A 21,446-nucleotide genomic window follows, 5' to 3' on the forward strand; every position below is an offset into this window, starting at 1 on the left:
CTAACCTGAACCCTCCTTTGCCACATCTCTGGCCAGCCTTCAGTTAGCTGCTTTTTCCCTGCCGGGTCTTCCGTCTAACTTACTCACTCTTGGATGAGGCTCTGGTTCCTATGCTGGATGCCAGTCCTCAGAATCTGAGAGTCTGAGGTGCGGAGGCCATGCAGGGAAGCATTCTGCAACTTTGTAGGTCTTACAGAGAATGGAGTTAGTGCCCCTGAGCAAACTGATGTCGCTGTTAATGAGATAGGGAATAGGAGGACCAGGTGGAGGTGGGGTACATTCTTGTTATCATTCTTATTTTACAGCTGAGCAAACGGAGGCCAGAGAGGTTGTGCATCTTGCCCAAGATCACAGCTCCAGATGGCACAGCCTAGATTTACACCCAAGCCTGTCAGATCCCCACCCTCTGCTCGAGTGCAACCCTGTATTATGGGGACCTTATGCCCATTCTCACCCTGCTCAGGATCCTGTGGGGGCCTCATGTACCTGTTGCTGCTGTTTCTGGCCTTGGCACTTGGTGTTTTGTTGTGTTTCAGGCTTCCCAGACATGGGGACCCGTCCATACAAGGGAAAGTCAGCAAAACCCCAGGCTGTCGTGGCCCCACTAATTTGGAATCAGAGATTTGGGGGTGGGGTGGGCCCTAGAGTTGAACTTAGAAACCAAAGGGTGCTAGACTACCTCCATTTTATTTGGGCATCTCCCAACTCCTCTTGTTATACCGCAGACAAATGAGCCAACTGTCTAATGTTACTGGTTAGGTTTCAGAGCAACATTTAAATTGTTTTGTGGGATATCTAGGGGTTCACAATGGAGCAAATGGGTTGCAGGGTTGTTTGTGGAGAGGACATTCTAGACCTGGGAACAGCATATAGAAAGGCTCTGTCTCATTTGTCTCTGTCCCCAACTCTACCCTTGCCCCATTCTCCCCCCTTGGAGATCCCTGACAGCCACAGAGCGCCTGGTGTTGACCGAGTGTCAGAACTTCTCTTCTGTTGGGCAGGCCACCATGAGTCACAGGGCCTACTCTCTTGGGTTGAAGCTGTGGGGATTCCAGAATGGGGGACCCCCACCTCTTCACCTGAAAGTGGCTCATGGATCCCACCTTGGGGGGATTCCATACTAATCACTTGAATCTTGCCTATTTATTCAGCTCCTGATGCCGTCCTTTTTATGGCGGCTAAAGGACACATCTTCTTTTCTGCTCAGTGAAGCTAAAATGATCACTGCTGGCTTGGACCAGTAGCCTGTCTCAGTCCTTGGAGCAATCATGTCCAGCCCAAGGCAGATAGATGGAGGGGGGCGGGGGGACTCGGGGTGACCAGTTACACCACAGGAAGCACAAAGACATTTCCTCCCAAATCTCTCTCCCCTTCCCGGGGCCTCTTCCTAGAACCTCCAAGTCCCTCAATTCCCGCCTCCCTCTACCCCTCCCCCCATTAAGCAGAGTTGATGTATCTTTGGCTCTTTTCCCACCATGAACAAAGCTAGGAATTTCTTGGCTTGTGCGCCAAGGGCCTTGGGTGTCCAGGTTCCTTCAAGTCAGCTCTCTCAGTGGATTAAGCTCACTGTGGTTTAGGTGGCCCTGATTGCCTCTACGAATGACAAAGATTTAACTTTGCATCCGAGTCTCTGAGGCTGGCTCCTCTCTCCATGAACAGCCTCTAGGGTTGGTACATCTGTTCCCAGTCTGGGATCGGGGCACTGACTTTCAGACAGAGTTGGTGGACTAGTCACTGGGAGGGCATGTCCCTGCCATTGCCCCCTTGGTCTCCTTGTCCTCTCCACTTCCCATGCCAAAGGAAGAGCTCACTGGCAGAACAGGATGCTGGACTCAAATGTCCATCTTTAGCCTGGTAGTTCTTGCTTCAGGCTCTTTATAGATGTATTTAGGAAAAAGTGACATACAAGTCACAGGGCTGATGCAGCCAAATCAACCTCACTTTGAGAAAAATCCATAAAGAACATAAACTTCCAAAAACATTCCAGAGAATTCCTCCTGCGTGGCTGGCAGTACATACTCAAAAAGGATTAATTCCAGTAAGAATAGTGATTTTAAATTATTTTATGCACTCTTCAAAAAGATATTTAGGGATTGGGAAGGGGATGGGATGTCAATTTAAGATGATCAAGGATGAAGAAAAACTCTGAAATTATGATGCAAGTCAGTGGTGATACAGAATCTGAAGTGTGAAAATCCCTTCTCTTACCATGACATGGCAGTTTTTGTAAAGTGAAGTATACTTGACCCTCATGGTCCAGGGCCAAGATCTGGGTCAAGTGCCTGTTTTGGGAAGGGAAAAGCTAACTAGCCAGCCCCTGACAGATTGCCCTAAGAAGGCTAGATTACATGAAAATCCAAAGCAAAGCCTTTGACTGTCTTTCCATTCTTTCCTTGGGAACTAAATGAGTCTGACTGCCCAACAGTGGGCAACCAAGAGAAGCTGGAATCTAGATCAATGCACAGTCAGTATTGAGTCCTGAACCATCACACACTGGTCTCCCCTACCCCCTCCTTTTTAGAAGACCAGGGGGAGATTATCCAGTAATCTGCCAGGGTCAGACCAGCTGTGGGGGAGATTTATAGGCTCAAATGGGGACAAATGGCATTCGTTCAGGCTACAAGGCTCTTTAAGGGGGAAACAAAGAGTGCAGGACTGAGAGCCACATTTACTAGAGTAGGGAGGGGGAATGTATAATTATATCCCATGAACACACTGGACTTCTTGTCCAGCGATCCTTGAGGACACTTCAGGGAAAACCTTCTCTATCCCCTCTATATCCTGGACCCAGGTCTCTTTAGAGAGGACCAAACTGCTGGGCCCCTTGAAAAGAGCAGAGACCTGGACAGCCAGGGCTGTAAAGGCTAGCTAGCAACTCAGGGAAATAACACTTTCCGCTTCCAGACAGAAGCAACACTAGGAACACTTTTCCTCCAGCTGTTTTCACCGAGTCAACAGAGACTAAAGCAATCATCAGAAAAGGTTTGGGAAGCTTCAATTCTATATAAAACACATGTAAGTATCCAAAACTTTTTCACTAAATGAAGGAAGGGTCAGATTCAACTTGATCTGGTGAGGATACTGTCACTTGAGTGCTTGTCATGTTCCTCTTCCAGTGCCCTTGGGAGATAGCAACCACATCGGAATTGCTTTACACAACCCAAGAGTGCCCAAGGAGCACCTGGCACATTACTGATACCCAACGGACATCTGATGAATCTAGCTGAACACAAATGGGTATGAGACCCAGCCTAAAACCCTTTACAAGCAAGGAAACTGGGTTCTAGAGCATGAGAAATGCCCTAAACCCATTTTTCTTTTGGGTAGAACAGGAGCCTATGCCTAAGGCCACTGACCCAAGGCCTGGGTTCCTAGCTTTTCCTCAAGCTGACTGGCAGGAGTCTGTCTCCTGTGATCAGTGTGGTACATTTCCACCCTCTTCTTGGTAGCAGCTCAGTACCAACCAGCATGACAACAGTCCCTCCCCCTTTCTCCAGCCCCATACTAAGATGTGTACACCTGGAGAAGCAGTGCTTTAAAACCTTTCTACCATCGTAGTGAACTGATGAAGCTTCTGAGATAGTAAGCAATCCATCATAACGTTTGTGACTGGTTAACTTTAATTTGTCAAAATAAATCTGCAGTATTTTGCATGTTAGTAATACAGTGCTGGTATTGACAGGAAAAAATCATCATCTGCTTACATAGAAACCTTCATTTAGGAGCACACCTTAGGAGGGAAATGGATATACAATAAAAGGCAAATGCAGGCCAAGCAGCGAGCCCTAGAGCATAACAGGCTGGATGTCAGATTTGAGGATTATCTAATACAACTGTTTAGCTGCCAATCTGATAAAGGGGAAGCTCTCAACCAGGTTACAACCAGAAGGGAAAAACAAAACTGCTTTTTCATAGCGTGGTGGCCGTCGTGCCTTCAACACTTGGTTGAATCAGTTCATCAGCATCAAAACTCAATTCCAGTTCCAAGACACAGGAGAATCTCACCACACAACCTATTTGGCCCCCCTTTCAGTGGCCCGCCGCCACCCCCTTCCTGCCGACTCTCTCCCTCCCAAAAGAAGACACGACGTGGCTTTATTATTGCAGACAAGCTTCTTAAGTGAATAAAGAATGCATACAAAATAGCATTTTAACTGAAGTCATACAATGAAGTCTCACTCCTGTTTATTATACAATGAATTGATAAAACAATCATTTCTAGTATATATCTTTTTTTTTTTTAAGAACTAATACTTTCAGGGTTCTGACGACCACACTCTAGCCTGGGGGTAGGGTCCACACGTGCCCCCACTGAGGACTGCTCCTTGGGCCACTGTGGAGGAAGCCTGGGCTATCTGAATCAGGGTGGATGGTGACTGCCAGCCCAGCCAGAGATGACAGGTCCTAGCAGGCAGAGCCAGAACCCGGTCCTGGGGCTGCATGCCAGGAAACATACACTTCCTCCAAATGTGGCCACTACCTGCCCAATCTAGGCCTCAGCAGGGCCGTGTGTGGGCCTTCCCTACACAAGTCCTTCCAGTAGTCCACACATAATGCTCTACAGATTAAAAACAAACCATCTTTGTACTGTGGATAGGAACAGTTGTAACAAAGTCATAGCTACATATTTTTCTCTACATTTTGTTTATTGAGACAAACTAATTAAAAGGCACAAACATAGGGCATGTTTACATGGACATTATAACAAACATATACATTAAAAGTGTAGGAATGTGTTGCCTTCCTGCTAAACAGAAAGTTCCTAAGCTTTTATATATACAAAAGTTGTACAATTTAATGTCCTAAAGTACAAAAGATCATTTATAAAATTATTTTACACTAAGTACTATTTTATTTTTTACTATGTAGTTCAACCCCCTCGAACTGTTTTGTATAATGACACACAGATACCTGTCCCTGATGTAGGAAGTCTGCCTCAGATGTAAGGTATTGGATGCTTGAACTGACACAGTGGGGTATAAACGGAAGTCATCCAGTTTGATAGTCAGTCCTGCAAACATTCTCCAAGATTAATACAACTAAATTCCATTTCTCTTAACTGCAAGATTAAAAAAGGAAAAAAAAAAAAAAAACCAAAAACATATTGCAACTTAAAAAAAAAAAGATCACAGCGTCTTGGTTTTAGTAACTTTTTTTTTTTTTTTTTTTTAAAACACAATGTTTTAAAAACATTAATGTGTGGCATGATGGTGTAAAGAGTATCTGTTTCCCTAACTTTTGGTTTCTACTTTATGTACAGAAATAAAACATCCTGCTAAGAAATAAAAAGCACATGTCTTAACGTGCACAATCATTGCTGGGTCTCTACAGGGAGCACAGATAGCTGTCTCCCTGAAAACACCACAAAGCTGATACAAGTGTTTTCTCAAAGAAAAAAAAAGTGATGTTCATATTTACAAAGTTGAACAAATCTGCACAATACTTGATTAAGAAACGGAAGGAGAAATTAAAAAAAAAAAGATACACTCTGCTTGTTCTGAAGGGGTATACTACCTAGTTAGTGGTTAGAATAAAAACTGTATACAATTTAATATAAGACATAAACTCTAGTGAGCAACTAACACATCTTCCCCTGTTGTAATATCAACAGGCTCTGATTGGGAGAGAGAGGGGCATATCACATCCCAGTGCCTCCAGCATCTTCCAATTTAAAGCAATGTATTTTAACTGTTCGAAAGTACTCCTTGGCTCCTGAATAGGAGTCCCAGTGGCCTCTGTTAGGAGTCTGCCCGTCCACACACTTGACTTCTCCTCTGTCAGTTGAGGCCTTTTCTTACCAAAACACAATTTGTATATTTTGGTGTGTTTTTTTTTTTTTTTTTTTTTAAAAAGTCTACTACAATGCTATATTCCATCAGGATTAATATGCTGAGCAATATTTACATCTCCAAATATCAGGTCACAATCCCTATTATATGTTGAAGTTAGAATGATAAATTATCATATGCTTTGCATATCAGAGCTGGTATCACCTTTCCCATAGGGAATGCTGCCTGAAATTAACATATTCCCAAAGGTAAAATGCATATTCTCTGAAATGCATTTTATTATGACAATGCATGTATTTACTCATAAAAACAATAAACACAGACAATTCTACACTAGCTTTCTGTGGATTTAGAGCTTCGGGTTAAAATCAGCCATCCACCTCGTATGGGGAGAAGAGTTCTGCTAGTGTTTAGAATAAAATGATTCCTTGGGATTAGAAACAGTAATGCTGTTTTTTTATTTTGAAATGGGTTTTGCTTTTTTATGATTGGTTTTAATTCTGGCATTTTACCTTGCCAACTACTATTGTTTAAGCAATGCTGTCAGCTAAAACGAATTTCTGATTAAACTAAAGTGGTCCAGTGATAAGTTACATACACACCCTACCTTGAACAATCCCAGCCAAATTGGAAAAAAATGCCACTACACTATTATTAACTAATATAATAAAATCTCCCAATTTCATGGTTTACTTTTTGCTTTAATAAACTAAAAGTAAGTTGCTGGTAAATATTTACTTTAACCCATATTTTGATTTTATAATACTGTTTACCAAGGTGGTGATGTAGGCAAAGCTTGGGGTAAGAAAGGCATGCTCTCTACAGGCCTCATTGCTATATTGAGAGGGGCAGCTAACGTCATAGGTGTGGGCAGGTTCATTGGAGACGTGATGGTGACAGGGTGTGCTATATTCACTGGAGCAGTGACTGGGGTGGGAAGGTTGACTGGGGTAGTAAGTGTTAAAGGAGAGGTCATGGATAATGGACTGGTTATAGTTACAGGGTGCCCTATGTTCATTGGGCTGGTTATGTTAACTGCACTTGAAACATTTACTGGACTTCTCATGCTCATTGCAGCTGCCACTGTGACTGGGTTTGACATCGTCCCAGACGACACAGAGGACGTTATATTGAATGGAGTAGTGAGAGTCACAGGTGTCGTAGCAGCCGTGGAGGTTTGGCACAGGTTAGCAGCTTCTAAAATAAGAAGACAAAATGGCCTTTAGACTCCCAAAACAATGAGTAAAATTCACAAACAACTTCTGAACCAACTCTTTTTTTTAATTAAAAAGGACATTTAATAAATGAAATTACAGGTTCTTTACCAAGCGGTCAACAGGAAGGGAGGCTCTTTCTGAGTACAGGACTGGGGATGCATGAATCTTTTCTAATGCTATTCTTCCCACACGGCTTTGGGCAACTTGTTTAGCCTGGCGCTTTTGGTTTCAGATTTAGATTTACTTACCTACCTCACAGTGATGCTGGGAAGATCAGTTAATTTCTGCTAGGCACTCTGGGAGGCAGAGATATCAAGCAGGGCTTAGTATTCTCACTACCATTTCATGCAGGCAGAGCCAAGCACTGGCAGGCTGGGAGAAAGAGCTTGTTTACACAGAGCTGGGCCGATGGTCACACAAGAACAGGTAATCAGAAAAATCTTCTAGTAAGGCACACTGTAACTAGCGGAGAGAGTTGTGTATCCTCAATGCTATTTACTCTAAAGCCTCAGAGGTGAAGCTACATTCTGTTAAGGTTTTAAAAATCCCAAAGTAGGGACTGACCAACAAGCTATTTTCATATCACCTGTTTATTTCAGTCTTAGAAAAATCGTTTAAACAATCCTAATGTGTCTAGTTAGGTTCCCTAACTATGCTAAGAAAGAGAAAATATCTCTCAGTGGGTTTATATTTTCCTCTCCACTCCCATTTCTTCTCTTTCTGATGCTGACAGAATCACCCACTTTACACCCAGGGTCATATAACTGCGCACATTCTATACATCATCAACCATACCAAGGAGGACTAATTAAGCAAAAAGACCCTACAGTGATTTGTGGGACCTTGGTGCTTGTTACCCAGCAAAGCCTGGGTACTTCTTAAAGAAAACTTCCCTCAGAGGTGACACCCCCACCCCACCCCTCAATAAAATTCAGCACCACCTGCTGGTGTGTCAGAAAACAGCAGTGAGAAGACAGATGAGCTGGCTAGTTGGATGCATGTGACTTGGCTATCAAAATGGAGAAAATACATTTAAGACTAAGGACAGAGGTCTGCACACATTCCACACATCCGAGTCAAATCACCTCACGCTGATCAATATGATGGAACTCTGGCAAACTCCATACTCTCTGTCAGGAATTCCCAAACCTGGCTGATGATCAAAATCATTTCTCTAGGGAGCTTTAAAACAAAAACAAAAACCAAACCAAACCAAACCAAACCAAACCAAAACTTCCCAGGAAATTCAACAATGATATTTAGATGGAACTTTAGAAATCTGTATTTTTAAAAAGCTCTTGAGATGGGTGATCTGATTCTTACTCAGGTTTGGGGACTTTATATTACCTTATTTAAAAAAAGAGACCTGGTGATTCAAGTTTAGGTTGTCAGGGCAGGAATCTCCTCTCCCCAAAGATGTGACATTTTACTAACACGAATACAGACGTTTCTAACATTAGTGGTCATTTCCAGAGAGATTCATGCTACAAATGGGAATACAATAGCATTTTGTTTCGTGGAGGTCAAAAGATGAGCTAAACAATTGAGTCTTATTGTGCACGCAAAATGAAATACAACACCAAAAAGAAGAGTGCAGAAAGGGAAAACCGACTCACTTTTGAGGTGATGTTAGCACTGCTAAAGTATTCTTGTTTCCACCAAAGAAGGGGCTTTCACCCTCACCTGTGCCGGCCCCTCCCCACCCGCCCCTGCCTCTCCTTTCAGTCTAACATCATCCTTTTCTAGGACTTAAATCATTTTACTCTTACTCCTTCTCAAGTAAAACATCCTTCATAACATGCTTTCACCTACTTGCGACTGTCATAGCACATAGACATTTTCCTGCACACCCTCATCTCCACCTCTTCTAACCATAAAACATTTTATTAAATAATAACAAATTTTCACTTGGAAGAGAAGAGCACGAAGCTGCTGAGGAAGGGTAGAAAGCCTACCTGGCTGCAATGCAAGCAGATGTATGAAAAAGGACTCTATATTCCTTTCATCTTTATCCAAATACAGGGTGTTTAGAAGGGATCTGTGGAAGGGAAGAGCTATACTACATGAAAGCAAAGGAGGGAAGAGACTACACAGTGAAGGAATTACAGAGGAGCCTACAGGCAAAGGATTCCTTATGAATTTGAAATAAAACAGTAAGACATGGCAGAGGTCAGGAAGGAAAGAAGCAATTTAGGAATCTCTCCTATGGCTGATGGTACACAGACAAAATGATTGATTTGAAATGCCCCCACAATAGTTCAGAAGCCAAAACTCTTAAGTCTTAAGTTAAAAAGCTGTGTGGAAAACAGATACTCCAACTGATTCTTCACAAGATTTAGGAAAAGAAAGCAAACCATTCTCAATCTTAGTAACAATGACAGTAAAGTCCCTAACAACTTAAGTACACACATGTTAGGCTAACACCAGCCCCAGTAAGAGACTGAATGAGATTAAGGTAAGACCAAGAGCAAAAATATCAGCACCGTTAAGCCGGAAACAGGTAATACATAATGCAACACAGAAAGAACATTAAAGAGCAGAAAATAGCAAAGTTGTAAGAAAATAAACTTGTGCACCAAAAGAATATTTCATCCACCTCCAAAAGTGGGAATGTTTTAGAAGGGCAAAAGAGGAGCCCATAATGCATGGAGATTGACATAAAAATGGAACTCTGAACATACACAGTGAAGGACCAAATCTGGCTCCAAATTTCTAAGAAAAGGTCAATCAAAAGAATATGACCAGAAGCACTAAGGATTTTTTATTTCTTTAAGTAAAAAAAAAAAAACAAAAACAAAAAACACTTATCTGGAAGCTTAGAAGCTTTGTGGCCAACATATAGTATTTCCAGGTTTCCAGGAAGCCAGATTCCCTAAGTTGTGGATGCCTCTCTTGGAGCCTGGGGCACACTATGTGAACACATGTCAGCCGTACCATGAGCATTGGCCACCTCATCTTATCTTTGTTTTTTTGAAGGATTTTATTTATTTATTCATGAGAGATACAGAGAGAGAGGCAGAGACATAAGCAGAGGGAGAAGCAGGCTCCCTGTGGGGAGCCCAATGCAGGACTTGATCCCAGGACCCCAGGATCGCTATTTAAGCTAAAGGCAGACGCTCAACCACTGAGCCACCCAGGTGTCCCTCATCTTACCTTTCTTTCTTGCCTTGACAGCTTCCTCCCACAGTCTCAGTGTCTCCACCTGCTTCCCTGGCCAGCTTGTCACATGCTGCTGCTGTTGCTGCTGCTGCTGCTGCTGCTTCTGGCTGCTGGTTTCTTCACTCATGCATGCTACTCCAAAGATAAACCATAGATGCTACATTACCTTGAAAAAGTGTAGCCATTTTTTCAAAATCTGAAACTTAGATACTTTGGTTCTTCAAGCTTCTCTGACCTTTATTATTATTTGACTTGATAGTTTTTACTAGAGAGATCTTCTTTTGCTGCTTCTGTCTATACTGGTCAAAATAAATAAATTACTACAAGAAAAATGGAGAGAGCTGGGGGAAAATCAATATAAAAGAGAAAATAATTCTTTGCTATATTAAAAGTGTCTTTTAGAATGGAACTTGGGTGATAATAGTATAGACTAATTTATGCTCGTCAAAATATCTAATCAAGTTGGCTACTTGACCACAACAATGCACACTAAAAGCAAATTTTTGTAAAGTTAAAAAGTGTGACATGCCAGACAATAAAACCAATGTACTTACAAAGAAGCAAAAATGGATGAGATTAAAACAAACTAAGTGTTCTTTTCCGCTCACTTTTGGCCACCTATTCTGAGAATTTAATGTTTCTGCAGCATAAAGTGTGTGTGTGTGTATATATACATATTTATAAAATAGAATACAGAATTAGGAATAGATTTTCTTCTGGTGGTTAGGGCAATCTCAAAGACAAAACCTGGGTAAATGCAAATACTGAATTTTACTCATGAGTCCCTGAAATATTCTATCTTTGATTCTGAATTTAAGATAATCAGAGCACTTACACTTCCAAATGGATAGGATATCCCAACTTTACCGATGTGATTGAGAAGCAAACTTGATGCCACATTCATCTTTAAGGTTATCAAGGGCATTTTATTAACTCAAACAGGAGTTAGGAGACACTGATGCTTAAGAATCTTCCTTAACCTCATAAAACTTTCTTAACAAAAACAATGAAAACTGTCTCACAGAAGCTGCAACTTCCTAGTGTGGCTTCTGCTGCCACAATTCTAAAACACCAGAGCTTTTTGTTCAAACTCCACAGAAGGGACACGTTGAAAAAAGAGCGACAGGGAAATTCTGCTTTTCTAACTTGACTGTTATTAGTAGACAAACACTGGACTGGGCAAAATTAGTGGAGGGCTTGTCAGTGTTGTCTGTATCCACCCACACAGGTGAAGCAGATCTCCAATACCAGTATATACTCTCCATTAACATGTGTTTATATGCTTTAGTCATAGGAGAAAAACATGTAAGATGAATATGAACACAGTTCTGAGAGCACAGTAAAAACATCTTCAAAACATTATGAAAAACATCCATTTCATCAATATGAAATGCAACAGAAATATAATTTGAAGTGTCACCTACTTTTACTGATGCCTTGTTTACATGTATTACAGTTGATACTTTGGCTCTGCCCATGTGTCTTTAAGTGGCTGGTGATGTACGCTGCACTCAGAAGCTTCCCACAGATGTTACATGATACCTTGCCTTCGTGGCGCACCATGTGTGTCCGCAGTCTGTCTTTGGTGGCAAAGGCAGCAGTGCACGTCTGCATGAGGGAGGAAAACTTTTTTTAAATATAGACTATCCTGTTCTACTCATTTTAAAGTACGTTATATTCTAGGCATAACCCTATCCATGTCTGCAAGCAGACTGAGTTAGTTGCATTTTAACTGCATGTGTTACCTAGAATCATAATCGTAAGGAAACACTTGGTGAATTTTAGACCCTTACATTTAGGGGGAAGAAAAAATAACAGAGTACTGAAAAGCTGTAGTCAGTTAAACCTGGAAATAAATGCAGCTCCTTGATTCATGAAACAGTGTAACACTAAGCAAATTAACCTATCTGCATTTGTTTCTCCATCTGTAAAAGGAGGGTAATACCTACCTCACAAAATTACTGGTGAGATTAAGAGCCTGGCCCAAGGCCTCCCACATAGCAGGCACTTGCTCAAATGATACTAGCTTCCTTCCTCGGATTGGATTTTTCTTAGGATTCAAATCATTTACTCAATAAAGTCAGTTGTTAACACATTTAACTGAAAGGAGCACAGAAAGACTTCCAGCAACAAACTAAAATTACTGATGTCTAAAAAAGGTCATTGGATTTAGCAAGATTCTTAACCTTTTCATTATCACAACTTAGGCCAAATAAAATCAACAGATTTTCAAACTAGAAAAGGCTCCAATTTGACAGACAAACATCCAATAATTTTTCTCCACTTGGGAGAAAATTCCTATTTTCTTCTTTTACGGTTAAAAATCATCCACCCAGAAAATAACTTAAAGCATTTCATTCATTTATTCATTTCAAATACATAATGACCTTTGTAAGACTATACATTTTTTTCTTGTAAGATAAATACTGTTGCCTAAGGAAAGGGAAATGCAGCTTAACGAAAACAACACATTTACATTTTTAAATGCTCTTGCCTCACAGAAATAGAAGCTGTCATTTATATTGTATAAAACCAGAATTCAAATGGACCACATTTACTCAAGTCAGTGATTTTAAGACTATTCAAGAACGGTGAGATTTGATTGGCTCAGACCTTCTGGATATTGTGCATTAAGTGCTACACTAAGGATAAGTCATTTTAACTCTTACTTGGCATTTGAAGGGTCTTTCTGTTGAATGGACATGTTTTACGTGACAGCTTAAGTGGTCAGGCCTGTGAAAGAGAGAGTTTCAACAGAAGATGTAATGGAACACACATTGAGAAATGCTACTCACTGTGATGTTTACATGCTTGGCAGCTTTGGGTGGAGGGCATTTTAAAGAAAGCTAGCAGAACTATCAACTCCCCCTCCCCCCAGTGCAAGCCTCCTTACCTCTGTTACCATAAACAAAAGTTTTTAGTCCTTTACCTGTTAATTTTTCTCTTCTAGTCAACATCAAATCATGTTAGGTCTTGGTTCTTTAAATTATAAAATACCCAAAGTTTCAGTCCTAACACTTGCCAGAGACAGTTACTACTATATTAACTTCAAAAGCCTTTAAAAAGGAAACTAGTGAAAGGTTAGTAACCACAGAAAAATGGGAAAAAGTCCTAAAAGTTATACTAAGAGTATCCAAGGTCATCCCAACTTCCAGGAAATAAGTTTCTTTGATTTACACAGTGAACCTCATGTCTAGTCACCCAGCTGAATTGGAAACCAATAGTTTTGCAGTGATAAGAATTACAGATGTGCCAAACGAAGGCCTGAGTCCACCAGGCCACTGCTTAACTGAAATATTAAGCTAATCACTATGTCACCACTTGTCAACCACACCAAACTGGAATTAGACCTGGAAGTGTAATACTTTATCTATCATCAATCTCCTCTAATAACACAGGCCTGCCCACAGCTATTCTCACATAATAAGCCTTCTGGGTCACAAAAAGACAAAACTGAAATTCACTGATACCTAATAAAAACAAAAGCAAAGCAAAATGCAGTACCTCGAGAAACCTTTCCCACAAACACTGCAAGTATAGGGTTTGGTGATGCCTCCTTCATGAGACCTCACATGGTAAGTCATCCGGTCCTTCCTCTTGAAGCGCTGATTACAAACAGGACACTCGAAGGGCTTTTCGTCCGAATGGGAGAGCTTGTGCCGATTAAGGTGGTACACATCTCGGAAGGCCTTCCCACACATCTCACAAGCATGGTTCTTCTTGACAGGCTTACTGGGTTTCTTGACAGACTGGGTCACGGGCATAGCTGTGGTGCTGGCACTGCTGCTGGGGTTGGTGCCCGAGGAAGATGTAGTGACTGTTGATAAGATGCCAGCAATGGTCGAGACCAACGAAGTTCTGCTGCTGTCCCCAGCAATGGTGGAGATGAGGGGAACCACCGTGGTGGGGGTTTTCTTTGACCGGGACACCAACTTGATCCCTGTGTGGCAGGACTCATGGCGCCTCAGGTGATAGCTGTCCCTGAAAGCTTTGCTGCAATAAGTGCACACAAATGAAGTTTTGGGTTTTTCTTTTTTAATCCCAATGGCATCCTTTAATGTTTCTGGTGCTGCTTGAGGTTTCTGAGTTATTGGTATTGGAAGCAATGGTTTCTGATCAGGGGGCTCCACAGCAGAGCTCAGGAGGGGCAGCAAGCTGTTCTGTGCTGCCTGCTGTTGGTGATGGGAGGCTTCATGGGCCTAAAACCAAACATTTACACTTCAGAAACTCAGCCTCGCACAATGGCCTTCAAAATTCAACATGCTCCAGACAACAGAGACCAGAAGAAACAAAGAGCCTGTAAGCTACTCCCTGCAGCAGAGATCCAGCAACCACCTAGTTACCCTCAGAGTTCCCAAAACAAAGCATTAAAAATCACTGTGCAGACACAAAACTTTTACGACTAAGTTGCTGACAGTGATCTTGCTTTCAAACAGCTGACTACACACCACTCTGGTTCATAAGAGACACACCAGCTGATGAAATCAGTTTGCATAGTCTGTCAGTGCTGAAACCAAGTTTAAATAACTTGTCAAAAGAATTACACTCCAGACTTAAGTATTTACCAGTACCTTACTGCAGTAATGCAGACGCTAGACACTCACACACATATACATATATACACATAATCATCTATTTGTCTATTTTACCTAGGAAAAGAAAGGCAATGTCTCCCATCACAGAACTTAGTGACTGAGGAAGGAGGCTGTTGCTAAGTGATAAAAAGGACGCTAGCTCTCTGAATACTTGCACTATTTGTTAAGTTTACTTTTAAAGTTTTCTTTAAAACTTCTTTAAAAGTTTACTTTTTAATTTTCCTACTAAAAGATCTGATTGAAATGAAACTTGCTATTAATCAGCCTGGAAGGCATCTGTGAAGGTATAGCCTACAGCAAAACACTGGTCAGTTGTCTCTCAGTTCATTTGATCCTACACTAGAAATCTGCATCCTTTAACAACAAACCCTACACTCTCTAAGACAGACTAGCGAGAAAAAACAAACTAAATATAATTAAAATTCCTTTCATTTTCATCCTCTTCCAGCACTTATACATTTTGTTAAAGTATTAAACATTTGCTGTTATGATGTGCTTCTCCACTCTAGAGTTGGACACTGGAAATTTTCCTTAGCTGCAACTGCAATTTCATGGTCAGGTTTGTGATCAGGTTCTTGGTATTTATGAATAGTTAGTTACTCTCTTGGTTTTTATTCTTTCAAAATTCTCCATTCTGATAAACATTTAGAAAATGATGGGAAACATTCCTGAAATAGTTCTTTCTGGTACGTTGTACTTTATCAACGTTATTTTTTGAAACTTTTTGGACAGTGAACCCAAGCCCCTATGCTTGAGTTTTGTAATCCTCAAAGGATACATGCACTTAGCGGTAAGAGTTCCAAATACTTTAAGTATACAACATCCTAGGAGGGGCCCATCCCATTATCTTAGACATTCTAGTCACTTATTTAGCCTTCTTACTCTATAATCACAAGTCCTACAGTTAACTTGATTAAGAGGAAAACAAGGAGACAGACACACACATTCACACAGAGCTTCTTCTCCCCTAATGTATAGAAATATCTACCACACATAGCTCCATTTTTACTTGATGGCAGCACAACAGCTAAGCCTGGAACCAAGTCTCCCCCAAGTCATTAGGAGGTGTGGTATTCAGAGTTACCAGTTCCAATTTAATAATTTTGGTTGAATCCCATTTGAGTCCTGGAAGTACTCACAGAAATTATGTGCTGACCTGTTGAGTATCTTTCTGGACTTAGGGATCATACCGAATTATAGTCCACTTTTAATTTAATTTATGGAGCTCTTGTAAATGTCAGTGTCTGCCCATGAGACATTAGTGGAAACTTTACAGAATTTGGATGCAAATCTTATCCCCTTTCCAACCTGGCTGTGGATACCCAAGTTTCCATACAGTATACAAACAGTTAATAGCTGAAGATAGTTCAAGATATACAATTTCAAAGGCTAACAGATCAGATAATAGGGAATGCAAATCTTCTGGACAAAGTTCAGACTTATAGTGTTTAGAGGCATTTTTCAATTCTAAACAACCATTAGTTTGATGGAGTACTAAAAGCACTTACTGCCATTTTACCAATTCAGATGTCTGTGGCAACATAAAGTATTTTTACAGCATTGCTGAAGCTCACTCTCACACGAGGGTCACACCAGGTCCCTGCTTCTTGGGTGAAATGCTGTAGAATGCCTCGACCACTACGGGAATCACTCTCTGAGGATTCCTAGGATCCCCACACTTCTACATGAAGCCTTCTAAGAGGGGAACTGGGTTTTCCCAACTTGTTCTCTGAGGGAGAGACAGAGTAAAATAACAACCATGGCCTGCCTTCAGTTAAGTGATTAAAAAAAAAAAAAAAAAAGAACAAAAAAAAAAAAAAAAGAACTTCTGGGTAGACTTTTATTTGACTGGTATCATCAAACCAATGCTTTAATTTTATCTCCCATCTCTTTCAACTTTAAGGCTTTTTTAACTCTGCCCAAGCTTTCCTTTTTCTGAAGTTGGCAAAAAAAACAAAACAAAACAAAAAAAACAAAAAAAACAAAACAGAAATGTTATTTCATCACCCAGGGTAGTAAGATATAGCACCATGAAATCTCCGCTGCCAGAGGGCAAAAAATTTTGTACTGAAACAAATTAGCATCAGTGAGTCATATCTTGAATGTCCTGTTAGGAGAATCATCCATCAAACATTTTAACAGCTATGGCTTTCACTTTCCACCAGGTTATCTGGAAAGCAAGCAGGTATTAAATTGTTTTAAAATATAAATTCAATAATATGCTCTAGGAAACAAACAAGAGAGTTTAACTCTCCCATTTCCCCAGTAAAAATTACTTAAAACTGAAACTGAGTAAGTCTATTCATACCTTTCCATAGAAAAGACTGAAATATTCTCTTTACCCATTCAACTGTCCTCGGCTCTAAATTATTTTTCCAACAATTTTCACTGCACACATTGCCAAGCCCAGGATCAAATATTAGTTTTCACACTTCTCCATCAGGTGGAAAAAAAGATTTTAATTGCTGAAAAAAAAATTAAATAATATAAAATCTAATTAACAAGTTGATCAATAAATGCTTGGCATTTGTCTTATCCAGAAAAAGAATAATAAAAGTATTCCAAAGGATTGTTCAATTAGCTTTCCAAAAATCAGTGATTGGTTTTTCCTTTACATAAAGAACTCTTTTTTGCAATCTCCATGAAGTTTATGGGCAGTAGGTTTAATATGGTAAATCTAAATCATTCCTCACATGAAAATCACTTAGGTGGCCCATTAATCCCATATTTAAAACGACCATTTGAAAGCTTTTTCTAGAGAGGGCATTTGCCACCTTTACACCAATTTGGATGCCAGCTAGTTATTTATCATTTTTTTTTCTCAATGCATTTTTTTTAAGTTGACTTAAAGCATGATAAAACAATATCCGATCAGAATGAGAAAGTTTGTGAGTTCCATAATTTTGCATATCTTCAATTTTGAGAAGCCGGAACATATTTCAATCAACTACGTAAAAATCGAATTACTCACATTTGAGAGAAAATATGTCTTAAAACAATAAACCAGCTCTACACCATAGGTAATGTTCGAATTACCCAATTCCCTATATTACTTCCACTGGGATGAGTCCAGTGGCTGGGCGAATTTTTTGAAAATTCTGCATCCATTCCTGGTTAGTTTCAAAAGGTCTCAAGCGCCCAAGTAACGCGTCTGGGATTTCACGAAGTTATTCAAAGAAGGAAAATAACCCAGAGAGGCGGGAAGAACGCGTTTAAAGTGACAAGCTTCCTAACCTCCTCCCGTTCCGAAGTTTCCCCGTGAGCTCATCACTACTGCCCACTAAGTGCTTCGTTTGCAAATAGAAATGAAGCAGGGAAAAAAAATCAAGTTCCAGCCTAGGTCTTCCCAACAGGGGTCCCCCACCTAAAATGGGCGGGCAAGAGGACTGCCAACGTATCGTCTACACTTTCAAGTTTCTTGCAAAAAAAAAAGAAAAGAAAAAAAAAAGTGTAGACCAACACCCCAACGCATGACTCATCTGGGGGCTTTGTAAGCCGACTTTGTTTGCTCTCTCCACTTTCCGTCTCCCCCACTTGGTTGGAGGAAACGTTCGAGGTGGGACGAGAGGGAAAAGCGCTCCGGGAGAAGGTCGGGCCTCCAGGAGTCCCGGCACCCCCCGCCCCCCCGCCCCGCTCCTCCCGCCCCGGCCAGGCTGGGGGATTCCCCGGGCTGAATGGGACGGCGGGAGAGCTGGACAGAGGGAGAGGGTGTCAGCTGCCAAGGCTCGGCAAAGGCTTGCGAGAGAAAAAAAAAAAAAAACGTAAATCCAGTGAAAAAGTTTGGGGAGGGGAGACACACAACACCCCCCACCAGGGTAAACACGAGGGGGGCGGCGGGAAGGGGGAGTGGCGGGGAACCCAGGGATGCCCGCTAGCCGCGGGGACGGGGGTCAGAAAGTCAACACACACACACACACACACACACACACACACACACACACACACAAAAAGAGGGGAGGGCGGTGAGGAGGAAGGAGAGCGAGCGAAAGATGGATGAAGTGCGTGTGTGTGGGGAGTGTCTCGGAGCCGGACCTGGGGACCCCCTCACCCCACCGTGCGGGCCCGGGCCGGGCGCGCTGCGGCCAGGCGGCCAGCGGCCCGGCGCCCTCCTTTCTCTGGGCCGCGGGTGCTGACAGCGACCGGCCTCCTCCCTTCCCCTTCAGGGCGGGAGGGAAGGGTGTCTGCGTGTGCCTGAGTGTGCTGGGGGGGGCCCGGGGTTCACCCCGAGGCCTGCTCTCTCCCCCGCACCCCGTGAGGCCGCCTCCTTTCACCTCAGCAGCCCCGCTCCGCCGGCGCGGGCGGGCGGAAAAACAAAGGGGGATTAAGGCCGGGCCGGAGCGCGGAGCCGGGAGGGAGGGGAGGAGGAGCGCCCGCCCGCCCGCCCGCCAGCCCGGGGCCCGGCCCCCCTGTCCCCCCCGTGCCCCCCCGGGGGGGCCCCCAGTACCTGGAACAGGAACGCGGTCCAGTTGGCCTCCATGGCTGCGGCGGCCGACCCCCCTCCTCCCCACTCCCCCCGCTCGGGGAGCCTCCTCAGCCGGAGGAGGCGACAACAAAGCGGCGGCGGCGGCGGCGGCGGCAGCGGCAGCGGCGGCTCCTCAACATGGCAGCGCCGAGCGCGGCCACTTCCGGTAACCTCCGGGACGCACCACCGCCGCGGCGAGCGCGGGCGGGGGGGGAGCCCCGACCCGGCCGCCGCCGCCCCCGGCCGCCCGGACCCCTCCCGGGCGTCCCCGCCGCAGGCTCGCCGCCTCGGAGCTCAGCCAGGGCCCGCCGGCGGTGGGGTCAGGGCCCCCGCGGGGGGGCTGGGGTGGGGCCGGGGGCGGGGATGGGGCGCGGCGTCCCCCCCCGCGGGGGTGTGTGGTGCTGCGGTCCGCGGCTCCGGCAGCTGGAGCAGGGGGAGAGCAGGAGAGAAGATGGAGGACGCCAGGGTCTGGCGCGGGCTCGCTGGGCACGGCGGGGCCGTTTCCCGGGACCCAGACGCGGTGCCCGGCGGCGTCGCGTCCTTGCCAGACCCCCGGCGGATGGCGCAGGCCACGGCGGTCACCCGGCTCTTCAGCCCCATATACGCAGCAATTGGAGGCGCGGGCTCCAAAGGGGGGGAAGCCCCTAGGACTTCGAGCGTCCCTCCCCCCTGGTAGTTCGTCCCTAGCCAGCTAAACCCTCGCACTCCTGCTACAATACGCGTCTACCTCTGAGCGGCAAGGAATCCCACTGGGGTGCAGCCTCAGATCCTCCCAGCTGAGGGAAACACTTCCCACGCGTAGAGATGTCATGACTGGCTTATTCCTGGGCGAAGGGCTGAGCTTTCTCATCCTCCCTTTAACTCCAGATAGGATATGAAATCTTACCCGAACATCCCTCTCTCCCGCCAAAAAAAATTCAAAAATAAAAACGAGTGAGAAAGTATAGACAAATCATTTTAGTGCTTCAGTACAGTTTGCTTCCTCACCCCACAAAACAAAAATTGAACTTGTGGTTGGACGGGCATCAGATGTCACTGAGGTGACCCGGCCTCTGTTTGCAGTTCCACGTCTTCCGTGTAGGCGTCACTGCTACTGGAACTTTGTATGATGATGTCCTGAACGTTTGCTATCCTTTCCTCACAGAGAGGTAGCTACTGGGAATATCAGAGACAAGCTATTATTAAACAAGTGTCTCCAGTCCAAGAAGTCTCCTGTGGCGGGAAATGAGGGGGCAGGCTATATCAGTGATATTTTTATAAACTCTGGCTTAAAAAAAAATTCCTCAGATGGTCACATTATTTCAAGGCTTCAACATCTTTCAAAACCAACTGTCTCTTATCTAATACACTCCATTTACTCCTCTCCAGACACATTCTAATCAAGGTCACCATCTTGAACTTCCCCTAAACTTACACAATAGAAATAATATGGTTGTAGAATTCTATTCGTAAAAGAAACTAAAGAGAGTAATTTGACAGTCTGTTTCCCTTCCATCCACTACACATGTATAACCCCTCCCACTGTTTCCTTCCCTCAGTCACCAGAATGAAGGGGCTGGAAACGTTCGTTGGTCTGGTTCCTTTTAGAGTCGATTCCCTATTGGACATCGCTTCAAGGCCTTGGGGATGAATGAGAAGTTCTGCAGTATGGATCAGTAGCAGAAGCAGGTAGCACATCAAGGACCAGGTCAGCCTAAGACAGGAGGGGACAGAAAATGATGAACAGTTTCTCACACATCCCTCAGCTAAGCTGCTACAGTGGCTCCTAGGTCTCCTATAAAAATGTCCATTGCTCTTCTGGGGAGGAAAAAAAAAGTTTCAGGAAGCCTAGGTTTATATGCACATGCAAGATAAGGAGTGAACTAAGATGTAAATCTAAGGAATTAACTAGGTAAACTAAAGCCCTTCTGTTCTGACCTTAGATACTGCCTGTTCTTTCATTTTCATTCAGTGTATCCAAGTTTCTGCTTCTGGTGCACACATTCCCTTCAAGGTCTATATAATTCATCTCTACTAAGTTCTCTTCCTCCCCAGTTTAGCCTCTCCTCCTTTGCAGCCTTTCAAACTGTGTTGAAAATGAGGCTTGAGGATAATGAAACTAGTAGTTAGGAAGACCATTATCCTAATGATAAAATTGCTGGACTCTCTTGAACTTCTTATTCCAGGATCTAGAAAACCTTCTCCAGCAATCTTTCTCACAGCATCTCTGGAGAGGGGTTTTCCC

General features: G+C 43.3%; 1 protein-coding gene across 4 annotated transcripts; it reads right to left on the reverse strand.

Annotated features, from left to right (window-relative positions):
- Positions 1-3,597: 3,597 nt before the first annotated feature.
- On the reverse strand, positions 3,598-19,379 carry VEZF1 (vascular endothelial zinc finger 1). 4 transcript variants are annotated; one of them, XM_038547850.1, is made up of 8 exons: positions 19,205-19,352; positions 17,103-17,225; positions 16,269-16,489; positions 13,670-14,364; positions 12,835-12,898; positions 11,590-11,791; positions 10,160-10,297; positions 3,598-6,986 (listed from the first exon to the last, which is right to left on the reverse strand). In XM_038547850.1, exons 3-8 carry the CDS (start codon positions 16,272-16,274, stop codon positions 6,559-6,561), a joined length of 1,533 nt encoding a protein of 510 aa, XP_038403778.1. In that variant the 5' UTR covers positions 16,275-16,489; positions 17,103-17,225; positions 19,205-19,352; the 3' UTR covers positions 3,598-6,558. The 4 variants fall into 4 exon arrangements, with proteins under 4 accessions (XP_038403778.1, XP_038403777.1, XP_038403775.1 ...); XM_038547849.1 differs by lacking the exon at positions 17,103-17,225 and having other exon boundaries at positions 19,205-19,358; XM_038547847.1 differs by lacking the exons at positions 16,269-16,489; positions 17,103-17,225 and having other exon boundaries at positions 19,205-19,379.
- Between the last annotated feature and the right edge of the window lie 2,067 nt (positions 19,380-21,446).

The sequence above is a fragment of the Canis lupus genome, chromosome 9, assembly GCF_011100685.1.
Source record: "Canis lupus familiaris isolate Mischka breed German Shepherd chromosome 9, alternate assembly UU_Cfam_GSD_1.0, whole genome shotgun sequence".
In the NCBI taxonomy this organism is placed as follows: domain Eukaryota; kingdom Metazoa; phylum Chordata; class Mammalia; order Carnivora; family Canidae; genus Canis; species Canis lupus.

Bases quoted from the DNA above. Each gene is read 5' to 3' on its own strand.
- VEZF1 (XM_038547847.1), bottom strand. From the start codon at position 19,237: ATGGAGGCCAACTGGACCGCGTTCCTGTTCCAG. The intron at 12,899-13,669 runs GTACTGCATTTT...TCTCTTTCACAG, and splicing joins TGTGGGAAAGGTTTCTCGAG to GCCTGACCACTTAAGCTGTC. The intron at 6,987-10,159 runs GTAAGATGAGGG...TTCTTATTTTAG, and splicing joins TGTCAAGGCAAGAAAGAAAG to AAGCTGCTAACCTGTGCCAA.